A 22234-nucleotide genomic window follows, 5' to 3' on the forward strand; every position below is an offset into this window, starting at 1 on the left:
TAATAGATGGAGGGTAGAAGAGAAAGAAGATGAGAAATGATGGGGAGAGGGCAGGGGGCTAAGAAAGACAGCTCTGGTGGGAGAAGAAAGGAAAGGGAGCTGGAGGAAGGTAGACAGAGAGGTGAAGGAAAGAGAGACAGATAGGGGATTAATGGAAATTGGAAATGTTTTCTAATCTTGTTTCTTCTCTTGCCCAATGAAATACATATAGAGAATATTCTTCTTCTTTGGCTTGGCTTCGCGGACGAAGATTTATGGAGGGGGTAAAAAGTCCACGTCAGCTGCAGGCTCGTTTGTGGCTGACAAGTCCGATGCGGGACAGGCAGACACGATTGCAGCGGTTGCAAGGGAAAATTGGTTGGTTGGGGTTGGGTGTTGGGTTTTTCCTCCTTTGCCTTTTGTCAGTGAGGTGGGCTCTGCGGTCTTCTTCAAAGGAGGTTGCTGCCCGCCAAACTGTGAGGCGCCAAGATGCACGGTTTGAGGTGTTATCAGCCCACTGGCGGTGGTCAATGTGGCAGGCACCAAGAGATTTCTTTAGGCAGTCCTTGTACCTTTTCTTTGGTGCACCTCTGTCACGGTGGCCAGTGGAGAGCTCGCCATATAACACGATCTTGGGAAGGCGATGGTCCTCCATTCTGGAGACGTGACCCATCCAGCGCAGCTGGATCTTCAGCAGCGTGGACTCGATGCTGTCGACCTCTGCCATCTCGAGTACTTCGACGTTAGGGGTGTAAGCGCTCCAATGGATGTTGAGGATGGAGCGGAGACAACGCTGGTGGAAGCGTTCTAGGAGCCGTAGGTGGTGCCGGTAGAGGACCCATGATTCGGAGCCGAACAGGAGTGTGGGTATGACAACGGCTCTGTATACGCTTATCTTTGTGAGGTTTTTCAGTTGGTCGTTTTTCCAGACTCTTTTGTGTAGTCTTCCAAAGGCGCTATTTGCCTTGGCGAGTCTGTTGTCTATCTCATTGTCGATCCTTGCATCTGATGAAATGGTGCAGCCGAGATAGGTAAACTGGTTGACCGTTTTGAGTTTTGTGTGCCCGATGGAGATGTGGGGGGGCTGGTAGTCATGGTGGGGAGCTGGCTGATGGAGGACCTCAGTTTTCTTCAGGCTGACTTCCAGGCCAAACATTTTGGCAGTTTCCGCAAAGCAGGACGTCAAGCGCTGAAGAGCTGGCTCTGAATGGGCAACTAAAGCGGCATCGTCTGCAAAGAGTAGTTCACGGACAAGTTTCTCTTGTGTCTTGGTGTGAGCTAGGAACTAGGAACAAATGCATCATTTTCACAAGGATATGGTATTGGGAAGAGAAAACAAAGTGGAATAGCACCTTTTGATTTTGTTAAAAGCCACAAAAAGAAATAGGGAGCATGTGACGAAAATTGCTCACCTACAAAATGCACAAATTAAAATCCATTGAGAACTAGAAATTCAGAAGAACAGACTAGATGACTCGTAATTGTGATTCATCTTGTTATTCTGTTTTGCTAATCTTCTTCAACAAATACAATGAGACTTTCATGCACTAACAGTTTGGAATTACAATTAAAATTTTGAGTGATTCAGATATATTGTGTGAATAATTATACACCATAAATCTCTCAATAGAATAAAGAGAATCATCCAAAAACAAGACATTAACACAATGCTTTGGATGAATTGTCCCTGGGAACCTTGGAGATGAGTTTAAGGGAACTGACACAGAACTAGCAATCGAGATTTTGTAAGGTGGTTGATTACAATAAAAATATTATCAGAAGTTTTGAAGGAATATTTAATATATTTGCTTTGACTGTGAATGATTTCCCTAATTCAGGCAGCAGTCTCAAGCATAGATGGTAATCAATGTCCAACAAGGTACATGTAGATCTGATGACACTTAAACTGCAGCAGCTTTTCCTCTGGGCAGCAGCTTGTCTGTCTACAGGCAAGAACACAAGAAGTAGGGGAAGGAATAGGCCATTTAGCTGCTCTGTCCTTCATTAAGATCATGGCTGTGTTTTCTATCTCAGTGCCATTTCCCAGCACTTTTCCATAAGCCTTGATATCATACACTTGCATTCACATCTCCTCCCTCATCACCATTCAGAGCCCCAATTTGCCCTTCCAAGTGAAGCAACATTTCATTTGTGAATCAGCAGGGATTATCTACTATATCCGGTGCTCCTGTTGTGGCCTCCTCCACAATGGAGAGACTAGATGCAGATGGAAGATCACTTTGTTGAGCACCATCGCTCCATCCGCTGTGATAGCGGGGATTTCCCAGTGGCAACTCATTTCAATTCCCTGCCCCATTTCCATGTTGACATGTCTGTCCATGGTCTAATGCACTGCCCAAATGAGACCACCTGCAAATTGGAGGAACTGGAGGAGAAAAAGGTATCTGGGCACCCTTCAAGCAGATGGCATTAACATCAACTTCTCCGTTTCCATGAGGCACTCCCCCATCTCTCTCACTTCCCATCCCTATGGCTCCTTTCCTCCAGTTCCCCATCCTTTCTCTCTCTCTCTTTCCCTTCCCCTATCACCTTTTCTCCAGCTCTGCATTCACAGAACTACTTGGCCAATTCATTCTTAGCTCTCTCCTACCCTCCTATCCATATCCTCTTGGCTGTTTGCCTGTGCTCCTTCCCCTGCCTTTTCTTCCCTCCTCCCCTACCTTTTATTCCTGCACCTGCCTACTTTTGGCTTATACCTTGATGAAGGGCTCAGGCCCAAAACGTTGGTTATATATCTTTGCTTCCTATGGAAACTGCAGGACCTCTTGGGTTTTTCTAGCATTTTCGTGTATTTACAGAAACCTATTGCCATGTGTTTTGAATGATTACAATGACTAAGGGGGTTGAGAATTCCAAAGGTTCACCACCATCTGGAAGAAGAAATCTCTCCTCATTTCAGTACTAAACTCGATTCCCTTTGTTCTCAAACTGTCTCCCAGGCCTAGAAGGGGAAGCAGTTTTCCTGCATCTAGTCTAGGAAGGTCCTTAAATAATTATTTTGTGAAAGTGAGATTTCCCTTTATTGCTAAGGACTATAGTTCCAATCAAGTCAATCTCTTGTGTACCAAACCCAACTATCTCAGGAAACTTTCTAGTAAATCTTTCTGCAATCCTCTTGGGAAAGAAGACCAAATCTTTACACACTTCTTTATGCCTGTATTCAAATCCTCTTGAAATAATAGGCAATGCGCTATTTTCCTGAACTAAGCACTCACAACCCATCTTCCAAAAAATGGTTTTTTTCCACAAGTTTGCCAGCTTGTCCTGTTCCAGCTCCAACTGTTGCTGCTGAACTGTACAACTGCAGGACTGATCTCTCTCTCTCTCCCTCTCTCTCTCAGAGAAAAGCCTGTTTTACTCCCTCCCTGTTTGCAAAAAAAAACACATGTTCCTCTTAGAACAGCGGGCTGCACTCCCAGACAGCCTGTGGCTCTAAACCTACTCCTCCGAATTCTTTCATCTATTGCTTTTTAAAACAACAATCCATTAGTGAAATCTCTTGGGCACTGTCCAAAGCTTTTGCAAAGGCTTTTGGAGCTGGCCTGTCTGGCTTTAGCAGAGTGCCAGTATTTTAAATGAGATCTGTTTTGCTGCCCCAATTTATCTCCCAAAATCATATCTATAATCTGTCACACAGGTACATGAATGAAAGAAAAATAAAGGGTTACGGGGTATAGTGGGTTTAATACTTTCTTTTAAGGAATATATGGGTCAGTACAGCATCAAGGGCTGAAGGGTCTTTATTGTTCTATAGTGTTCTTTGTTCTATGGGAAGAAGCTGTTTATGTGCGAGCTCTGATCCTCTTATATCTCTTTCCTGACAGGAGTGACTGAAAGATGCTATGTGCGGGGTGGAAGGGGTCCACAATGATTTTGTACGCCCTCTTCATACAGCAATCCCAGTCAAGTTGATGGGAATGAAGGAGACTCCAGTGATCCTCTCTGCCACTCTTATGATCCTGTGGATTGACCTCTGATCTATTTCTCTTTAGAAACTGTACCACACTGTGAAGCAGCCTGCCAGGACGCTCTCGATAGAGCTCATGTAGAAGGTTGACATAATGATGGCTGGTAGCCTTGCCTGCTTCAGTCTTCTCTGGAAGTGGAGTCACGGTTGTGCCTTCCTGACATGTGAGGAGTTATGTGTCCACGATGGGTCACTAGGTAAGTGAACACCAAGGAACTTGGTGGTCTCCACTTTCTCCACTACAGCATTGTTATGTGTAGTGGACAGTGGTCATTCATGCCCTCCTGAAATCCACGATCATCTCCTTCGTCTTGACAACATTGAGTGTATCATGCTGTTACTCTTACACCATATCACGAGACTTTCCACCTTTGTAGTGCGACTCATCAATGATGATGAGGCCCAACTACTATTGTGTCATCTGCAAACTTGATGCCACTATTGGAGCTGGATCTGGCATTGCAATTGTGGGTCAGTCACGTGAACAGGAGTAGGCTGAGCACACAGCTCTGAGGCATGCCAGTGCTCTGTCTGACAGTGCTTGATGATCTGCTCTCGAACAGACAGACTGTAGGAAGTCTGGAATCCACTTACTTAGAGGTGTGTTGCATCTCAGTGCAGACAGCTTCTCCACCAACCTCTGGGGAATGATAGTATTAAATGCTAAGCTGAAGTCAATTAATAGCAGTCTGGCATATGAGCTGTTCTTCTCCAGGTGGGTCAGGACAGAGTGAAGGGACAAGGCTATAGAATCATCTCTGGAAGGTTTCTTCTTTAGGTGAACTGAAATGGATCCAACATCTCTGGGAGGTGTGCTTTGATGCATTTCATCACCAGACATTTGAAGCATTTCATAATGTTGGCGGTCACTGCCACAGGGCATTTGGTCATTGAGGCCTGTTATTGTTATTGAACCCTGTGGGAATGATAGACTGTTGTAGTGAGGACTTGAAAATGTTCATGAAGACCTCTGTTTGTTGGTCTGTGCGGTTCTTCAATACCCGACCAGGTATGTTGTCTGGTCCTTATGTTGTGTGCCCCTTAAACCCCTGAAGACCAGTAATTGATTGTGTAGAAGCTTAACTACCACCCGATGGTTTACTTGCATGCCAGCAGAGCCTCATTTAAACTTTGTAGTTGAGGAGCTGGCTGGAGATGTGGGTGAAAATGATAAGATGGAGCACCTTGTAGCTATAATTTCTGACAGAGGCGATCAGTAGATAAAGCTCCAATGATACAAGTTCCGATGAAAATAATGCATTTGAATTGGAAGGCCCTGAAATTTTAACTCTTTTTCTGACCTGTGCAGTATTTTCACCATTTCCTGTTTTGATTTTAGATTTCCTGCATCTGCAGTTTTTTGGAGCAAACAGTTGAAGAGACCTAACAGTTCAGGCAGCATCCATGGAGAGAAATGGCCAGTCAATATTTTGAGTTGGGGCCCTTTCTTGAGGATGGTTTAACAGCACAAGGCCATATTGGCAAAGCCAGTACCCCTCCTCCAACACTAGTTTTCAAAACAAGTCCTCTGTTCTCATTCTCTTCACCCAACTACCATTTGATCCACTAATCCAACACTCCTCCTTCACTTACATTCAACACGTTCATTAAAATGAAAAGCAAAAAACTGAAGATACTGGAAATCTGAAATAAAACAGAAAATGTTATTGATACCCAGCAGGTCAGCCAGAAATTAGTTCAAATTAGTTGTCAGTACAGACATGACAGCACATACAACCCTGAGATTCTTTTTCCTGCTGGCCAGGCAGAATTTCTACTTATTGGTAACTGTAGACTGTATTCAAGAAAATAAAAGATATGTATATTAAAGAGAGAAAGGTAAACAAAGAAAGGAATGTAAACAGACTGTAGTACAGGAAAAAAAATGCTCCGTAATAAATATCATGCGGTCTTTAAATTAGTCTCTTTGTCTGTTATTTAGGAATCTGACTGTTCCTGAACCAGGCGGTATGAGTATTGTGGCACCTATACCTCTTTACTGATGACAGCAGCAAGAACAGAGTATGTCCTGGGTGGTGTAGATCTTTGATGATTGTCAACGTTCTCCGATGACAGCATTCCATGTAGATTTCCTCAGTGGTGGGAAGAGTTTTGCCTGTGACATACTAGACTATGTCCACTATCTTTTGCAGAGCTTTCTGCTCAGAGGTATTTGTGCCCCCAACCCAGACTTACGATGCAGCTTGTCAGCATACTTTCCGCTGCCCATCTGTAGAAGTTTGCCAAGGTTTTCCCGATGTCATGTCAAACTCTGCAAACTCCTGAGAAAGTAGAGGCGCTGACATACTTCTTCATGATGACATTAGTATGTTGGGTCGAGTAAAGGCCTTCCAAGATAGTGATCAAGATTCTCTTATTGTAATAAAATAGAAACTGCAATTCCTTTAGTCTGCCATAAGCCAGTAACACAGTCCCCATTAATATTACCTAGTGCCCCTTACAGTAAGAGAAAAAAAAGCAAAAGAGCCTCCCTTCAGAGTTACTGAGTTACTGTGGATTTTCCTCCAGTGCCCCCCACAGCCTCCCCAGCTGCACAGACCCTCATTCTATCTATTGGCAACCCAAGCTCCAGATCCAAACCTTCCATGCAATCAGGAAGCCTTCAGTGCTTGAGCCTCTTTCGAATCCTTTCTGGCCCTCCTCAACCTCTCAAATCCAGGTTCCAACACTTGATTCCCATGAGCCGGTCTCCAGCAGCCTGTGTGACTCCTTTGACCTCAAATCACCAACAGCTCACAGTCAGTATGGGTCCTGCAGCTTCTGAGCCCTTGCTGGTCTGCTGGTGTGGTCGCTGTCCTATAGGACCGTCTCCTATGCTTCTCCTTCTCAACCGAGTAGGGGGTGTTTGGTGCCCTGCACCTGTCCGCTGCTCCTCCAGAGTCTGCAACTCCTCAAGGCCATTGGTAGCACAGGCATCACCATTTTGAACACAGACCATGGTTACAAGATTTTAAATGAAAACACTGTCAACTCCATTAACAGGCACTTTACGGAGCTGTCAGTTGAACCCTGCAGAGAAACACTATGTCTCTGCTACTCATTCTCCTAGGGTCCAGTGGCAGTGCTGCCATTATAGCAGCTCTGGCAATACCACCAATAGCATCCCATGAATTTACATTTACTCTCCATCTCCACCTCTGATCCTCCAGTAAACACTGGATCATATATATACCTCTGGTTTTCCCTTCCAAAGGTCTATAATCAGCTCCTTGATTTTGATGACTTTGAGTGAGAGGTTGTCGTTAGTACATCTTTCAGCCAAGTTTTCAAAAACCCTCCTGTATGCTGACTTATTGTTCCTTGTTATACAACTCTCTATCATGGTATCATCAACAAATTTGTAAATGCTGTTGTTGTATCAGCCACACAGTTATGAGTAGAACATGGGACTAAATATGCAGGTCTATGGAGATTCAGTGCTGATGGAGATTGTGAAGGAGATGTTCTTGCCAATCCACACTGATTGATTTCTGGAGATGAGGAAATCCAGGATCCAATTGCACAGTGGTGTATTGAGCCCAGGTCTTGGAGTTAATTAATCTTGCTGATTAATTTTGAAGGGATGATGGTGTTGAATGCCAAACTGTAGTCAATAAAGAACATCTTTGCTGTCCAAGTGTTCTAAGGCTTTGTATAGAGCCAGTAAGATGGCATCTGCCATAGACCTGTTGTTATGGTAGACAAATTGGATCCACGTGCCTTCAGAGACAGGAGCTGATATGTTTCAGTAGCAGCCTATCAAAACACTTAGTCGTTGGCATGTAGCCAGGAAGTGTATAGCTGCTGGTTGGTCGTCATTTAGGCAAATTATCACACTCTGGGCAATGGTACAATTGAGGCCTGTTGAAACAGATGGGTAACACACCCTATCAGAGTGAGATATTGAAGATATCCTTGAATACATTGGCCAGTCGGTTAATTATGCAGTATGGGCTTGTTATTTGAGTGCAATTATGCAGTATGGGCTTGTTATTTGAGTGCAATTATGCAGTATGGGCTTGTTATTTGAGTGCAATTATGCAGTATGGGCTTGTTATTTGAGTGCAATTATGCAGTATGGGCTTGTTATTTGAGTGCAATTATGCAGTATGGGCTTGTTGTCCATTGTGCTTATGTCTTTAAAAAATTGCTATATATTAATTTTTCAAAATGCACTTTTTAAAAACTAAATATATTAGTGTAAATAGAAGAGAAAAAAGTGAAATATATCTGTGGCTCATTGTCCATTCAGAAATAAATAGTGGTGGGGAAAAAATTGTCTTTGTATCGTTGCATGTCTGTTTTCAGGGTTCTGTACCTTCTTCCTGATGGTAGCAGTGAGAAGAGGCCATTGCCTGGGTGGTGAGGGTCCTTGATGATACAGGCTACTTTCTTGAGATACCACCTCTTGTAGATATCCTTAATGGAATGAAGACTGATCCCCATGATGGCACTGGTTAAGTTCTCAACTCTCTGTAGCCTTTTCTTGTCCTGTGCATTGGCATCTCTGTACCAGACAGAGATGGAACCAAACAGAATGCTCTCAATAGTACATGTGTAGAGTCTTTGATGATGTACCAAATCTTTTCAAACTCCTAATGAAGTATAACCACTGGTGTACCTCCTTTATAATTGCATCGGCATGAAGGCCCCGGGATAGATGTTCAGAGATGTTGATGCCCAGGAATTTGAAGTTCTTTTTTTTGAATATTTTATTTTTAAAAACTCATGCAAATATTTGCAAACAATATAAGACATTTTCTTATCACACAATATAATATCCATATATAATAAAAATAAAGTATTTTCCCCTTCCCCAGATATTAAATAAACCATAAAAGGGGAAGTAAAAATAAATAAGCTAAAAATTAAAACACTTGTTATCTGTACCACAACCTTAATTCAGTCTCTTCTTTATTTATCTGCCAGGACGGTTTGTATCTTATTTTTATTCTTAAGTGGGGGAAGTACCTGTGCATCTATCTGCCCCAGGTATGGCTGCCACACTTCAGTGAATGTGTCATACTTCTTTCTCAGGTTATGAGTAATCTTCCCCAGTAAAATGCATCTTTGCATTTCTGTACTCCATTGTGAAATACTAAGCTGAGTTGGACTTCCATGTAACTGCTATACACTTCCTGGCTACTGACAAAAGGATCTTCATAAATTGAATTTGGTGTTTGGATATCTAAACTGTACTTCACTAATATCTCCCAGAAGGAACAATTCTGGATCTTGCAAAAACTTCATTTTTGTGGGTTTTTTTTAAAAGATGTCCCCCAGGTCTACTCAGAAGGATCTCACTTTTGTACATAGCCAGGTGGAGTGGATAAAGCTTCCAACCTCTACACAGCATCTGAAACAAAAACACATGTCCAAAATTTCTAACTTTCATTTATGTAATGTTTGGGTGTGAGGTACAACTGATGCAGGAAATTGTACTGCACCAGCATGTATCTAGCAAATGATAATCCCTGTCATGCTATTTAGACACAAGTCTTCCCACCAATTTTCATTAATCATTGTACCCAAGTCCAACTCCCATCTTTCCCTTGACTGGTGTAATCCCAGTTTAGGGCCCTCACTTTGGAGTACAAAATACATTCTAGAAATAAATTTAAATACATTCCCCTGTCGAATTAGAATCTCCATGGTGGTACACTCAGGCAGAGTCATTGTTTGTCCAAATTTGTCTCTTAAGAAAGATCTCAATTGTAGGAAGCAGAACAATGTTCTATTAGATAACTCAAATTTAATTCTCAATTGCTTGAATAATATTAGTTGCCCTTGATCACAAGTTGCCCTGATCCCTTTCTGGCACCAGGTGTCCAGGATCTTGTTGTCCAGTGTGATGGGTATTAAATTGTTCTGGGTGTATTAGGAGATAGCCCCACCTTGAATCCAATGTATTGATGTATTTTTTGCCATATTTAGTATATATGTTTTAATATGGGGTTATTTGTCTTTGGAAATTAATTTGGTGTTCCATTTATATATAAATTCTCCTGCTGTCCTTTCCCCTATCGAGTGTAGTCCAATTTGTGCCCAGGAAGGAGGACCCCCTCCCTCAAACAGTGAGGGGATCAATCTCGTCTGGGAAGCCCAATAATATTTTTTGAAATCTGATAGTTTTGGACCCTCTAATTTATTTTCCCATATTAATTTTTCCATGGAGAAAAAGCCACCTAGCCACCTTCCTATTCAACAAAAAGTTTCTGATACATTCATTGACCATTTTGAAGAAGCATTGGGGCAATGGAATGGGCAGCGTTTGAAAAAGATATTGGAGTCTTGGCATTACCTTCATTTTGATCCAATTTACTCTGCCCAGTAATGTTATAGGTAGAGCTTTCCATTTAGTCAAGTCCTCATTTATCTTCTGGAGCAAAGGGAGATAATTTAACTTGTATATATTGTTTAAATCTTTTTCTACTCTTACCCATAAATATTTGATACCTTATTGTTGCCACTTAAATTGGCTTCCTTGTTGATATGGTTAGTAATTTGAAGTTCTTAACCCTTTCCACTGCTGGCCCCTCAATGAGGACTGGTTCCTGAAGTCCACAATCAGTTCCTTAGTTTTGGTACGCTGAATGCAAGGTTGTTTTTGTGACACCACTTGACTAGCTGATCTATCAATATGGTTCCTTATTGCTCTTTGTGACAGACCAAGGGTAAGGTTCCCTTGTCCTTGCCGTCCATACACCAGGCCCATCATTTGATGGATGATCCTCTGTGTAATTTTCTGATGTCTTTGTTGAGATTCCACACCTGATACCGATTCCACACCTGATACCTCTTCCATTCCCTTTTGAAGGAGCTGTTCCCTCCCAGACTGGTCCATTCTTCTATCTCTACTAACCATTTATCATAGCAATGCAATTAATGTAACACTTGTCCTTTCACTTCCTTGTTGCAGGAAGGACGTGGAAATTTTGGAAAAGAGACAGAAGAGGTATTCCAGGAAGTTGCTTGGATTAGTGGATATGTAATATGAGGAGAGGTTAGAGCATCAGAGACCAAGGAGGGACATGCTAGAAGTTTATAAGATTGTAAGGTGGATGGTCAGAATAATTTTCCCAGAGGAAAAATGTCAAAAACTAGAGGATATGCTTTTAAGGGGAGGGAGAAACTTAAAGCAGATGTGCAGGGCAAGTTTCTAACAGAGAGTGGTAGGTGCCTGGTCTGGGCTGCTTGGACTGGTGGTGGAAGCAGATACAATAGTAGCATTTAAGAGGCTTCTAGATATTCATGAATATACAGAGATAAGAATGTGCAGGTAGCAGAGTTCTAATTCAGTTTGGTTATGGTGTTTGGTGCATGCTCTCTGTTCTTCCATTCCGGATACTCAAAGCAAATGGTGATTCCCTTGCTCTTCTTCCAATTTAGTGTGTTGCATTTTCAATTTGGAGCAGTGAACCCAGTGCACCTTAAACACTTAGCCCTTTTCACATTGGCTAACCAGTAAATTGGCAGTTCAAAGAACAGGCTCAAAATAGCATTTTTGCCATTCACACTGGACCAATGTTAACCGGTTCTCTGTGCCTTTTCACCCTCACCACCCAGCATCCCAGAGCAGAGGGGCACCTATCCTCCACAAATCGGACCCGACATACTCCCTGTCCCTTTTACACTGGGCTAACCAGTATGCCGATTCAAAACAAATTGGCGATGATACACCCTCCCTAGGTAGTTCATCCCTGGGGCAATCTGACATCTTCATGCCAGTTTGGAAGCGTTCACACTGGCACGCTAATCAGTAGATTGGAGGTTAATTACTGGATTGAAGTCCCAGTGTGAATGGGGCTTTTAAATTGAGCCAGCTCATGTGGAATCTGGAACAAAACAATAGAGAATGTTGGATGAACTCAGTGGGTCAAGTAGCATCCTTCCCTTCCCCATCTGGTTTGACTTATCACCTACCTACTGCTTTATACTGCCAATCTTTCCTCTCTCCTCTCGGTTCAGATGCAGGGTCTTGAGTGGAATGTCAGCACCTCGACTTCCTCAGGAGATTGTGGAGGTTTGGTATGATATCGGAAACCCTGGCAAATTTCTACAGATGTGTGGTGGGAAAAGTGCTGACCGATGCATCACAGAATGATTGGGGGACACCAATTCCCCTGAGCATAAAGCCCAGCAAAAGGTAGTGGAAACAGCCCAGGTCCTCACAGGGCAGGACCCTCCCTACCATTGAGAACATCTGTAGGGACACCGCCTTCAGAGAGCAGCAGCAAACATCAAGGATCCACACCAGCCCCCACATGCTTTGCTCTCACTGCTACCATCCGGAAAGTGCTATAAGACGAGTACCATCAGATTCAGGAAGAGCTGCTCCCCTCCACAGCAACTCAGCAACAAACTCAATCAGAGACTGCTTAAAAAAATTATTTTTGCACGTTACTTTTTTTCTCTCAGTTAGTTTGTTTACATGAGTAGGTGATGGATAGTTTTTTTTTGCACAACCAAAAAGTGGTAATTTTGCCTCCACACACGCTGCCTGGGACTCGCGGAGTTGTTGCAGGGCTCTGTTTAGTGAATCAGTAACAATTCTGACCAAAAATCTTGGACAACTCTCCTGCCGCCACTGATTGACCTAGCGGTAAACGAGTGGAGGGAAGGGTGGGTGTGTGTGTGTGTCACTTTAATCGGCTCGTCTGAAACTGATCGTTAAATGAGCAGTCATGAAATTCGGGGCCAAAGAGCACGCACTGTCCATTCTGTCCTTGAAAGTAATTGAGTCTTTGCGCGGTCACTTATGAAGGCACGGAGTTAAAAAAAAATCCAGTCCGATAAATCAACGGCGAGGGTGGAGCATGGGGAACTGCAGAGTCAACGGGAGGCGAATTCGATCACCAAAACGCGGATCACACGTGTAGGAGACACGCTTTCTCCGACCTCAGCGATTCTGTTGATCCATCGTGGAGTTAATCGCTGAGCAGCGAACCGATTCAGCGAGCGAGGCAGGCAGTCCGACTGTAACTTGGACTCTCAAAGATCTCTACTTTTCTCTAATGTCATGGAAAGTTCCAATGACGCACATAAGGAAGAAGGTGACACTATTCTCGATGGCACCTCCTTCCTTATCACACAATAATTGGGCCACTTCTGGATGGACATTGTGGGCAGAACAGGACAGGACAAACTCGCGCTGCTACGACTCCAGAATGAGCTGAATTCTCCTGGCCACTCGATGACCGAGAATCACCTGGCTCCTCTCTCTCTCACCCCCCCCCCCCCCTCATTCTCTCCATACCCCCCCCCCCTCATTCTCTCCACCCCCACCCCCCGTTCTCTGCCCTAGGCTGTTGGTTAAGAGCACTCAGTGGGTAATTATTAATAGATGTCCTGGATGGAAAGTGAGCCAGCCTTTCGATAAACCTATGCGAGTGTGATGTGGGCATGTTGTGTGTGTCATTTCGCAGCCAGGCCCTCTTCACTTAGATCTCAGCGGGAACCCAAGCCATGTCTACCACGCATCGGGCAACAGCATGAAGCCTTCAACGTTTTCCGTCCTCTTCCTTTGCCCGTGGTTGCTGGCTGTGAACGGGAACCCCGGGGCAGGAGAGAGGACTTGGGCCAGGTTTGCCAGCCTGCCCTATCCTGACGACAATCTCTTCTTGCACGACACTTTCCCCGAGGGCTTCATATGGTCCGTGGGGACATCAGCCTACCAGACAGAAGGTGGGTGGCAGCAGGATGGAAAAGGTCAGTCGGTCTGGGACACCTTCTCTCGCAGGCAACTCACTGACAACGGAGATGCTGCCAGTGACAGTTACAATCAGGTCGAGGGGGATGTGTCGGCCATTCAATCTTTGGGGGTCACCCATTACCGATTCTCCATTGCCTGGTCCAGAATCTTTCCAGATGGTTTGGTGACAAATCTCAATGAAGATGGGTTGAGCTACTACCTCCACCTGATCCAAAGGCTCCGAGACATTGGTGTTGAGCCGATAGTGACCCTGTACCATTGGGACTTGCCCCAGGCTCTCCAGGACATGTATGGAGGTTGGATCAATGAAACTTTGGTGGATCGCTTCAGTGAGTATGCGGACTTCTGTTTCAAGGCTTTAGGAGACCGGGTGAAGTACTGGATCACCATAGACAATCCTTACGCTCTGGCGTGGCACGGATATGGTACGGGGAAGCTCGCTCCTGGCATTCAGGGAGTTCCCAGTGCACCGTTCATCGTGGCACATAATCTGATTAAGGTAAGACCCTCCTTTATGCTGTCTCGAAATCCGCCTTATATTTAGCCCTAGAAACTTTTGACAGAGTATCTGATGACCGTGCAACCTGGAAAAAGATAAATGGCAAAGAAAACACTTTTTTTCATGGGAGCTGAAACCATCGGCCAATTCCACCTTGTCTTTCTTTTGATGGTAAAACTTTAGGTGCGTGCCTGGGCTGGTACGTTCAGCCAAACAGCGGAGAAGACGTGGAGACATTGGTGCGATCCGTGTGGTCGAGTTAGTTTTTTAAAAAAAGATCTGTAAGGGATTACTTCCTCTCGTTCTGCAAAATAAAACCTGGCACGGCGTTTATGAAAGTTTATGAAAGTTTATGAAGGAAGGACTTCGCCTCAACTGAGCAACACGGGACAGGTGTGTGGACTCTCCCAAGAGGGGTAGATGGAGCAGAGACCGGCGCAAATAATTGGAAGAACAAATATGTAAAACACACCTGGAGCAACGGATTAAGTCTATGGCAGGGCAAAGGACGGACGGTCGGAAATCGGTCGCCAACCTAACAACAATACAGATTGATTTATTTTTAATGTAATTTATAGCAATATTTGCACCTGTAATTCTACCAAATTTCGTGACATAAATTCTGGTTCTGACATTCGATTGAAAACAATGACCTGGAGAAAAGTATTCTCCGACAGGTTGACTTTTCCCGTGGATGAAAGGATTGACCGATGGAGATAGATTACACACATCAGTTACATTTTTATAAGATTGCAGCTAAATCTACAAGAAAATGATACAGCATGTTTAATTAAAACTAGGCATTTCACTTTAATCGCAATTTCACTAAATAAGTGGCATAAATTAGTTAACTGTAAACTGTTTCTGAACAGCAATTTAGTTACTGCAGTAAAACACAGTCAGCAGGTCAAACAGTGAACTTTATGGGGCAAAGATAAAGATAAATAACCAACGTTTCAGACTTGAGCCCCTCATCAAGGTTAGTCTCTGCACCATTTCCATGTGCTGCCCGTTATTATTTATCAATTCAGTTCGACTTGTTCTTTGTGAGGTTCAAGGTGGTCTCCCCAGACCACATATCTAAATGTGATTGAAGAATCTTTAATAGTGAGAATTTTAAAGGTACTGGTTAGTGGTTTCAGATGTCTTCTTTCTCACTTACACAGTGACAGTGGATTACTTGCTGAAAAGTTAACTACTGCCAATCTGAAATAAGAAGTGAAAATGCTGGAAACGCCTAGCAGGTCTGGTAGCATCTGTGGAGAGGGAAGCAGAGATGTGGGGAGAGGAGGGGGGTGGGGAAGAGTGTACCCATCTATTGCTCTGAGATCACTGACTCCCTGCCAAAGCCTATGCTGTTTATTCAGTGTGGTCTCAGACACAGTTTTACTGGAATGACAACCCAGTGCTGTGCCTAATGCAAATGTTTGGCCATGCTGATTGCTGCTGGGACTCTGCCTTTGGCCCTTTCACAGCCTCAGCAGCTCTCAGTGAAGTCGGACGTGCACAATTATTCCAAAGCATCCACAAACTATTAAAATAAAATAAGAAAGAGTAAAATTAATTAAAATTACACTTAAAGCTATTATATAAAATAAAACTAACCAAGTGAAATAAAAAGATTAGTCAGCAGGTTTGACAACATGTACAAACATGTTAACATTTCAATTTTGAGATCCACCATGAGTAAGTTTTAATAACTTTTAAGAATAAACAAGTTCTGCTGTCCCAATTCTTCAGATTGATATTGATGAGCCCACCTAACTTATCCCTGGGTAAACCATGCACATGTTTAGTGGACACACATCCCAGTCGGAGAACTGGAAAGTCTGCAGAAGCTGTGCTAACTCGTTGAATCAATTGGGAATCCAATATCCAGAGCATAAGCATAACTTTACAAGTGATATAGCAAGTGATGGTATTATTTCTACTACTATCATTCCCCAAATCCACATTTATTTATTTACTAGGCAATCCCTTGGGTTAGGAATTGAATTGGTTCCATCTCAGTACTGTGCATTTTGATTTGAGGGAAACCATACTTTTCCAGAGATGGGACAGGAGGTGTTTGATGATGTGATAGTTTGTGAGGAGAAGTGCTCTTTCCATCATTCACACTTTCCGTCAAGAGGCAGTGAAAGCACATGTGACATGTTGTAAGATTCCTCTGTTGGTTTAAACCGCACTGGTACAGAACTGCAGGATTCCAATGAAGATATGTGGATAAGTTAACAGAAGTATCATGCTTAGGTGAGTAAGGGGGTTACCTAGGTTACACGTGGGTGATCTGCTGATTTATGGATAAAGCTGAAAATAAAGTAACAATTTTAATCAAACCGAGAAATGGGTAAAAGGAGGAGTGGAGGAAAGAACATAAGAAGAGGCATGACATGGAATATGAGGTGTGAGCACTTGAATGACAAAGGGGATAAGTGAGCAAGAGATTAGCAGACAATGCAAATAAGAAAAGAAACCCCAACTAATTCCAGTGAATCCTTGGTTCATCATCCCTCAGAGCACAGAACAGGCATTTGGGATAGTATTGAAAAGCTTGATTCCTTGTGTCATGAGTATTGGGAAACATGGTGTGAATGATGGAAGGAGCTCTTTACCTCACAAAACTACCATATCATCAAATATCTCCTGTCCTATCTCAGGAAAAGTCTGGTTTTCCCTCAATTCAAAATGCACAGTACTGAGATGGAACCAATTCAATTCCAATCCCAAAGGATTGGGATTGCCTAATAAATAAATAAATGTGGATTTGGGGAATGATAGTAGCTAGGCTTATGCTCTGGATATTGGAACTGGAACTGGTAGCAGCACAGGCTTTGTATCTCTTGTACTTACAGTAGTATGTGCTCTGGAATATGATGGGTGTATTGTGGGTAATGAAGGATTTGATGAAGTTGCAGATATGAAAGGTATGGGGAAGATGTGTTTAGTAGAACTGGCAGAGGTTGGATGCAAACTGAGTCCAAGGGGAGCCGTGTGGCAGTTTACCTTTCTGGGATGTGTATCCACTAATCCTGTGCATGGCTAACTCAGGGACAAGTTGTCAAAAGGGCGGACAAACCCTCTCATAGGGTCAATGGCCATGTAGCAAACAAGTGCCATGAAGCGCAGAAAGGGCATCCCTTGTATCGAAGCTTGGTCTAGCCATTGCAACAGAACTACCCCCCCCCCCCCACCGCTGCCTTGGACCTCACCATACCACTGGATCCAGGATGGGATGTCGAGAGGGTGGGTCTGGACCTGTGTAACCCCCTACTCGCCTAAAGTCCTTTCTGAGGAGAGGGGTATAAACCCCACAAACTGACTGAAAGAAACCAGCCAGAAGAAGAAGATCAATCTGAGGAATTGGGACAGCAGAACTTGTTCATTCTTAAAAGTTATTAAAACTTACTCATGGAGGATATCAAAATTGAAACATTAACTGTTTGTCTTTCCAAACATGTTGTCAAACCTACGGACTAATCATTTTATTTCATTTGGTTAGTTTTAATTTATCTAATAGCTTTAAGTGTACGCAAGTTTTTTATTAATTTTACTTCTGTATTTTACTTTAATAGAGGGAAAGTGATAAAGCCAGAAGTGGGATAAACTAGATTGAACCATAATAAAGGAAAATTCTTGTTTTAGGGAATAACAAGGAATCTCTAATGAACTGGTGTTGAATATAACATTGTCCAAACTGAAGGGTTAGTGACAGTGCAAGTGGGAGAATGCTTGCTTGCATGTGATGTGTTTCATGAACTAATATCACAGCACTGTTTCGTCTTTTAAAATTAGAAGATAGTAACCTGGGACCATTTACAAACTTAGCTTGGCATAAGATGAGGGAAACAGTAAAATCCATGCACTGTCAAACTGCCTACTGAGAACCTATATATATATATATATATATATATTGGTTCAGAGCTCTTTGTAACATTTTGGATACAAATTAATTTTTGAGGTGATTGAATGTGGAGCAAATTACTTTGATTCACTTTGTATTTATTCAGGTTACTGAAACTGTTATGAAATTCTGTTGAATAATTGAATGGGACTTCATGTGGCATTTAATATGCATTGAATGTTTCCTACAGATGATAAAGAATATTCAGACATGTGTTTACATACATGAGCAAACATTTCAATGAGAAAATCATAACTGAAAATGGAGCTGAGTTTAAGAACAGGAAACCTATATACACTGAGGTCAATTTCAATAATCCCCATTGCTCCCTAGTTGAGGACAATTTGTCACCACAAAAGGAAAAATAAGTCCTGATACTTACTATTCCATGTAATGTGGAAAAACAATGGAAAACAATTTGATTCATTGGTGGGCCACAATAAGTGTGTGATGTTTGTGCTTAGATATAAGCTTAGATATAGGGGACCACCTTAGAACATAATTTTTAAAATATTTAAATTTAAAAAGTAATTTATTTATTTTAAATTCAGTCATACAGCGTGGTTTCCGGCCCACGAGCCTGTTCTGCCCAAATTCTCCAATTAACCTACAACCCCCCGTACGTTTTCAATGTGGGAGGAGACCCACACAGACATGGGGAGAAGGTACAAACTCCTTACAGACAGTGCTGGATTTAAATCCTGATGGCTAGTTGCGCTAACTATGCTGCCCAGATTTTAATATTTTACCTGCATTCTTGCTGCACTCAGACTTAAGATACTAGTAGATCTATCCAAACTGCCGATTAAAGCATTGAATTATAAAAGAAAAAATACAGTCTCATAACCAAAATGTTCCAAAGACAGATTAGATTTAAAAATATGCTTTAAGTGATGACAATTCAGTTTTTTTCACTCATAACATGTATATTGTTCAGAAGGCTCATTTAATTAACATAAGTTTCATTCTATTTTATAGAAGTACATATTACATCGGAAATATATCAAAATTGTTGTTGCTATGAATATTTATTTTCCATTTGTACATTATAACCTCACCCGGTCTTTAATTTATTCCAAGATAAATAGATAGAGAAGTGTTATTCCCACTGTTAAGAAATAGTTTGCCTTGTTGGTTGAGGTGTAACTGAGCTTTTCATTGGAGAATGAGAAAGGGTTTTGAATTAATGACATTCTGACCCTGACAATTTTTGTTTTCAGGGAAGAAATTGAATTGCCACAAAGTAATTAAAATAACATTTAGCTAGTGGAGCTATTGTCTCACATCTCCGATGAACTGACCTCTAGTGCCCTCTCTGTGCACGACCTCGTGGTCCACCTACAGTGCTCTATTTTCCTCTTACATCCCAGTATATACTGGCTGGGTCAGCTAAATAGTGCTAATGTGGAGTTGAGAAGTAGAATCTGGGGCAATTAATGGGAAGATTGGTGAATAAAAGCATAGGATTATTGTAAATGGGCACTGATGGTTGGTATGGACCTGCTGGCTGAAAGGCATGTTTCATGCTTTTTAACATGAAAAATAAAAGTTCATGGAATTTTATTTAGAATCATTCATATTTCTGTTGTTGAAAATTTATTTTAAAACTTTCAAATTCTTTCTTAAATCATGCATATATTTTATTTCACTCATTGCAAAATGTTTGCAAGATTATAACAAATAAGAGGTTTTTCATTTTTGATTTGCTCTCTGCCAATATCTTTGCCCTAATTGACTGTAAAACCAGTTAAAATCACAGTTTCTGTATTCAATAATTTTCCTGAAACAGCCAGGGAGGAAGTTTTATGGACAAGTTTCTTTGATACTAGTCCAGGATACTGTTTCCTCTGTGAACTGGAAATCTCCCCCCTTGATGCATTATCTCATTTTCTGAGCTAGTGAGATAAGTCATTTAAATGTTGGTTACAATTTCTCTTTTATTCATGTACTCAGTTTGAAAAATGGTGGCTTTAGTTAAAAGATTTTGATTGTTTTGAATCTGTCTATCACTAAATTCTTTCACAGGGAATTGTGGACCGTGTTTATCCATACAACGAATATTGAGTGAGCTACAGTAATGATTCTTTTCAGCCGTCCGGTTTTAAATTTGTAAATGGGGAGAACAAATGACTATATTTTATACCATATAACAATTACAGTACAGAAACAGGCCAATTCAGCCCTTCTAGTCCATGCCAAACACCTAGTTCCATTGACCCACACCCGGCCCATAACCCTCCACACCTCTCTCGTCCTTATACCTATCTAATTTTTCCTTAAATATTAAAATCAAACCTGCATCTACAACTTCGGCCGGAAGCTCATTCCACACCCCTCTGAGTGAAGAAATTCCCCTTCATGTTTCCCCTAATCTTTTCCCCCTTCAATCTCAATCCATGTCCTCTTGTTTGAATCTCCCCCACTCTCAATGGAAAAAGCCTGTCCACATTGACTCTGCCTGTCCCCCTCATAATTTTAAATACCTCTGTCAAATCACCCCTCAATCTTCTATGCTCCAGGGAATAAAATCCCAGCCTGCTCAACCTTTCCCTGTAACTCAAACCCTGAAACCCAGGCAACATTCTTGTAAATCTCCTCTGCACTCTCTATATTCTGTTTAGATCCTTCCTATAATTCAGCGACAAAAACTGTACACAATATTCCAAATTCGTCCTCACAAAACCCTTATACAATTTTAATTGATACTCAGGTCCCCTGGTTTAATTGATACTCAGGTTCCCTGGTGCACAACCTCTATCCCATGAGGGTATTATGCTGATCTGATTCACCTTGAGTGCCTCATTTGAATATGGAAGTCCTCAACTTCTAACTTTGTTTTTATAATTGTCATTCCCACTGCATTCTGACATGGAGCACAACTTGGACACTGGCAGTGGAACTCCCATTTCCCAGTTATTAGACTAGGAAAACCAGGCACTGAATCCTTGCCAGGTCAGACCTGCTACTCCAGCAACTCCAGTTATTCAGTGGAGAGAAACTATGTTTCAATTAAGTCCTTTGAATTAATCGATGTAATTCTTAATTTTGAAAGCAGTGGATAGAGCAGACGTGGAGTATATGGTTTCAGTAGTAGGACAGCTCAGGACACAGCCTCAGAATAAAGGGACGTCCTTTTAGAATGGAGATGAGGAGAAATCTCTATGGCCAGAGGGTGGTGAATCTGTGAAATTCTTTACCACAGACAGCTGTGGAGGGCAGGTCTTTGGGTATATTTAAAGCAGAGCTTGATACGTTCTTGATCAGTAAGGGTGTCAAGGTTTACGGGAAGAAGGCAGAAGAATGAGGTTGAGAGCAAAAATGCTTGTCACGATTCGAATGGCAGAACAGATTTGATGGGCTGAATGGCTTAATTCTTCTTCTTCCAATTATGGTCTAAATCTTTTCATGCTTTTAATCATAAGGAAAATATTTGATAATAAGTGTTAGTGTCAGTCAGATGCATAAATGTTCAAGCTCTTTGTCAGTTTTCATGGTGAACAGGCCTGGGAGCATGGCTGGCTGTGTCTGGGGGGCCTTCTATTTACAGCCAGGCAATTTCTGCCCTGTGCAAGGCTCTGCCAATCAGGAACTAAGTTTGAAGTGACTGCAGGAAAATACTTGTATTAAGGTGACAGGAACTAGAGACTTGGTGCTTACTGAGTTAGACTGAACCAAACCACGCAGTTAGATATGGTCTGGGAGAGCCAGTATACTGTCCACTGCTGATTCAATATAAAATGTAAGATTTTTATCAGTCCCAATCACCACATAAGGTTTAAGGTTTCAAGTTTTAATGTTTCCCTGCTTTAACAATGGGCGTGAAAGGTTATACAAAATGACCTCTGCTCTGTTTGCTTCATGGCTAATAGCTGCTGAAGATAAACCAGGTGGTGGAGAATTGAACAGATGAGCTTGAAGCAATCTTGCGTTAATTGCAAACATAGATAATCTTGGAATAATATACCAAGAATATTTATTGACCTCTGCTTACTGCCCCCAGCTTTGGTTCAGTGACTTGCATCTCTGAGTCAGGAGAACTGGAGGACTGCTGCTATTTCTGATTAAGGAAGTAATAAATTGGAAAGTTTGCAACTGGATCCATGATGCTATTGCACCTGCATTGATTTTTCAGAATCAATGCAAAAGGGTGCTGTA

The 22234-nt window shown here is 42.1% G+C and overlaps 1 protein-coding gene across 2 annotated transcripts in view; it reads left to right on the forward strand.

The window, feature by feature from the left end:
- The first annotated feature begins 12813 nt into the window (after positions 1–12813).
- Positions 12814–22234, forward strand: part of kl (klotho) — a 58827-nt gene continuing 49406 nt past the window's right edge. Inside the window, exon 1 of one of the 2 annotated variants that reach the window (XM_069891644.1) lies at positions 12814–14178. In XM_069891644.1, the coding sequence (XP_069747745.1) occupies positions 13459–14178 (720 nt within the window). In that variant the 5' untranslated portion in view covers positions 12814–13458. The remainder of the gene's footprint in view (positions 14179–22234) is intronic. The other variant, XM_069891643.1, reaches the window with a different exon arrangement.

Source organism: Narcine bancroftii, chromosome 7, assembly GCF_036971445.1.
Source record: "Narcine bancroftii isolate sNarBan1 chromosome 7, sNarBan1.hap1, whole genome shotgun sequence".
Taxonomy (NCBI): domain Eukaryota; kingdom Metazoa; phylum Chordata; class Chondrichthyes; order Torpediniformes; family Narcinidae; genus Narcine; species Narcine bancroftii.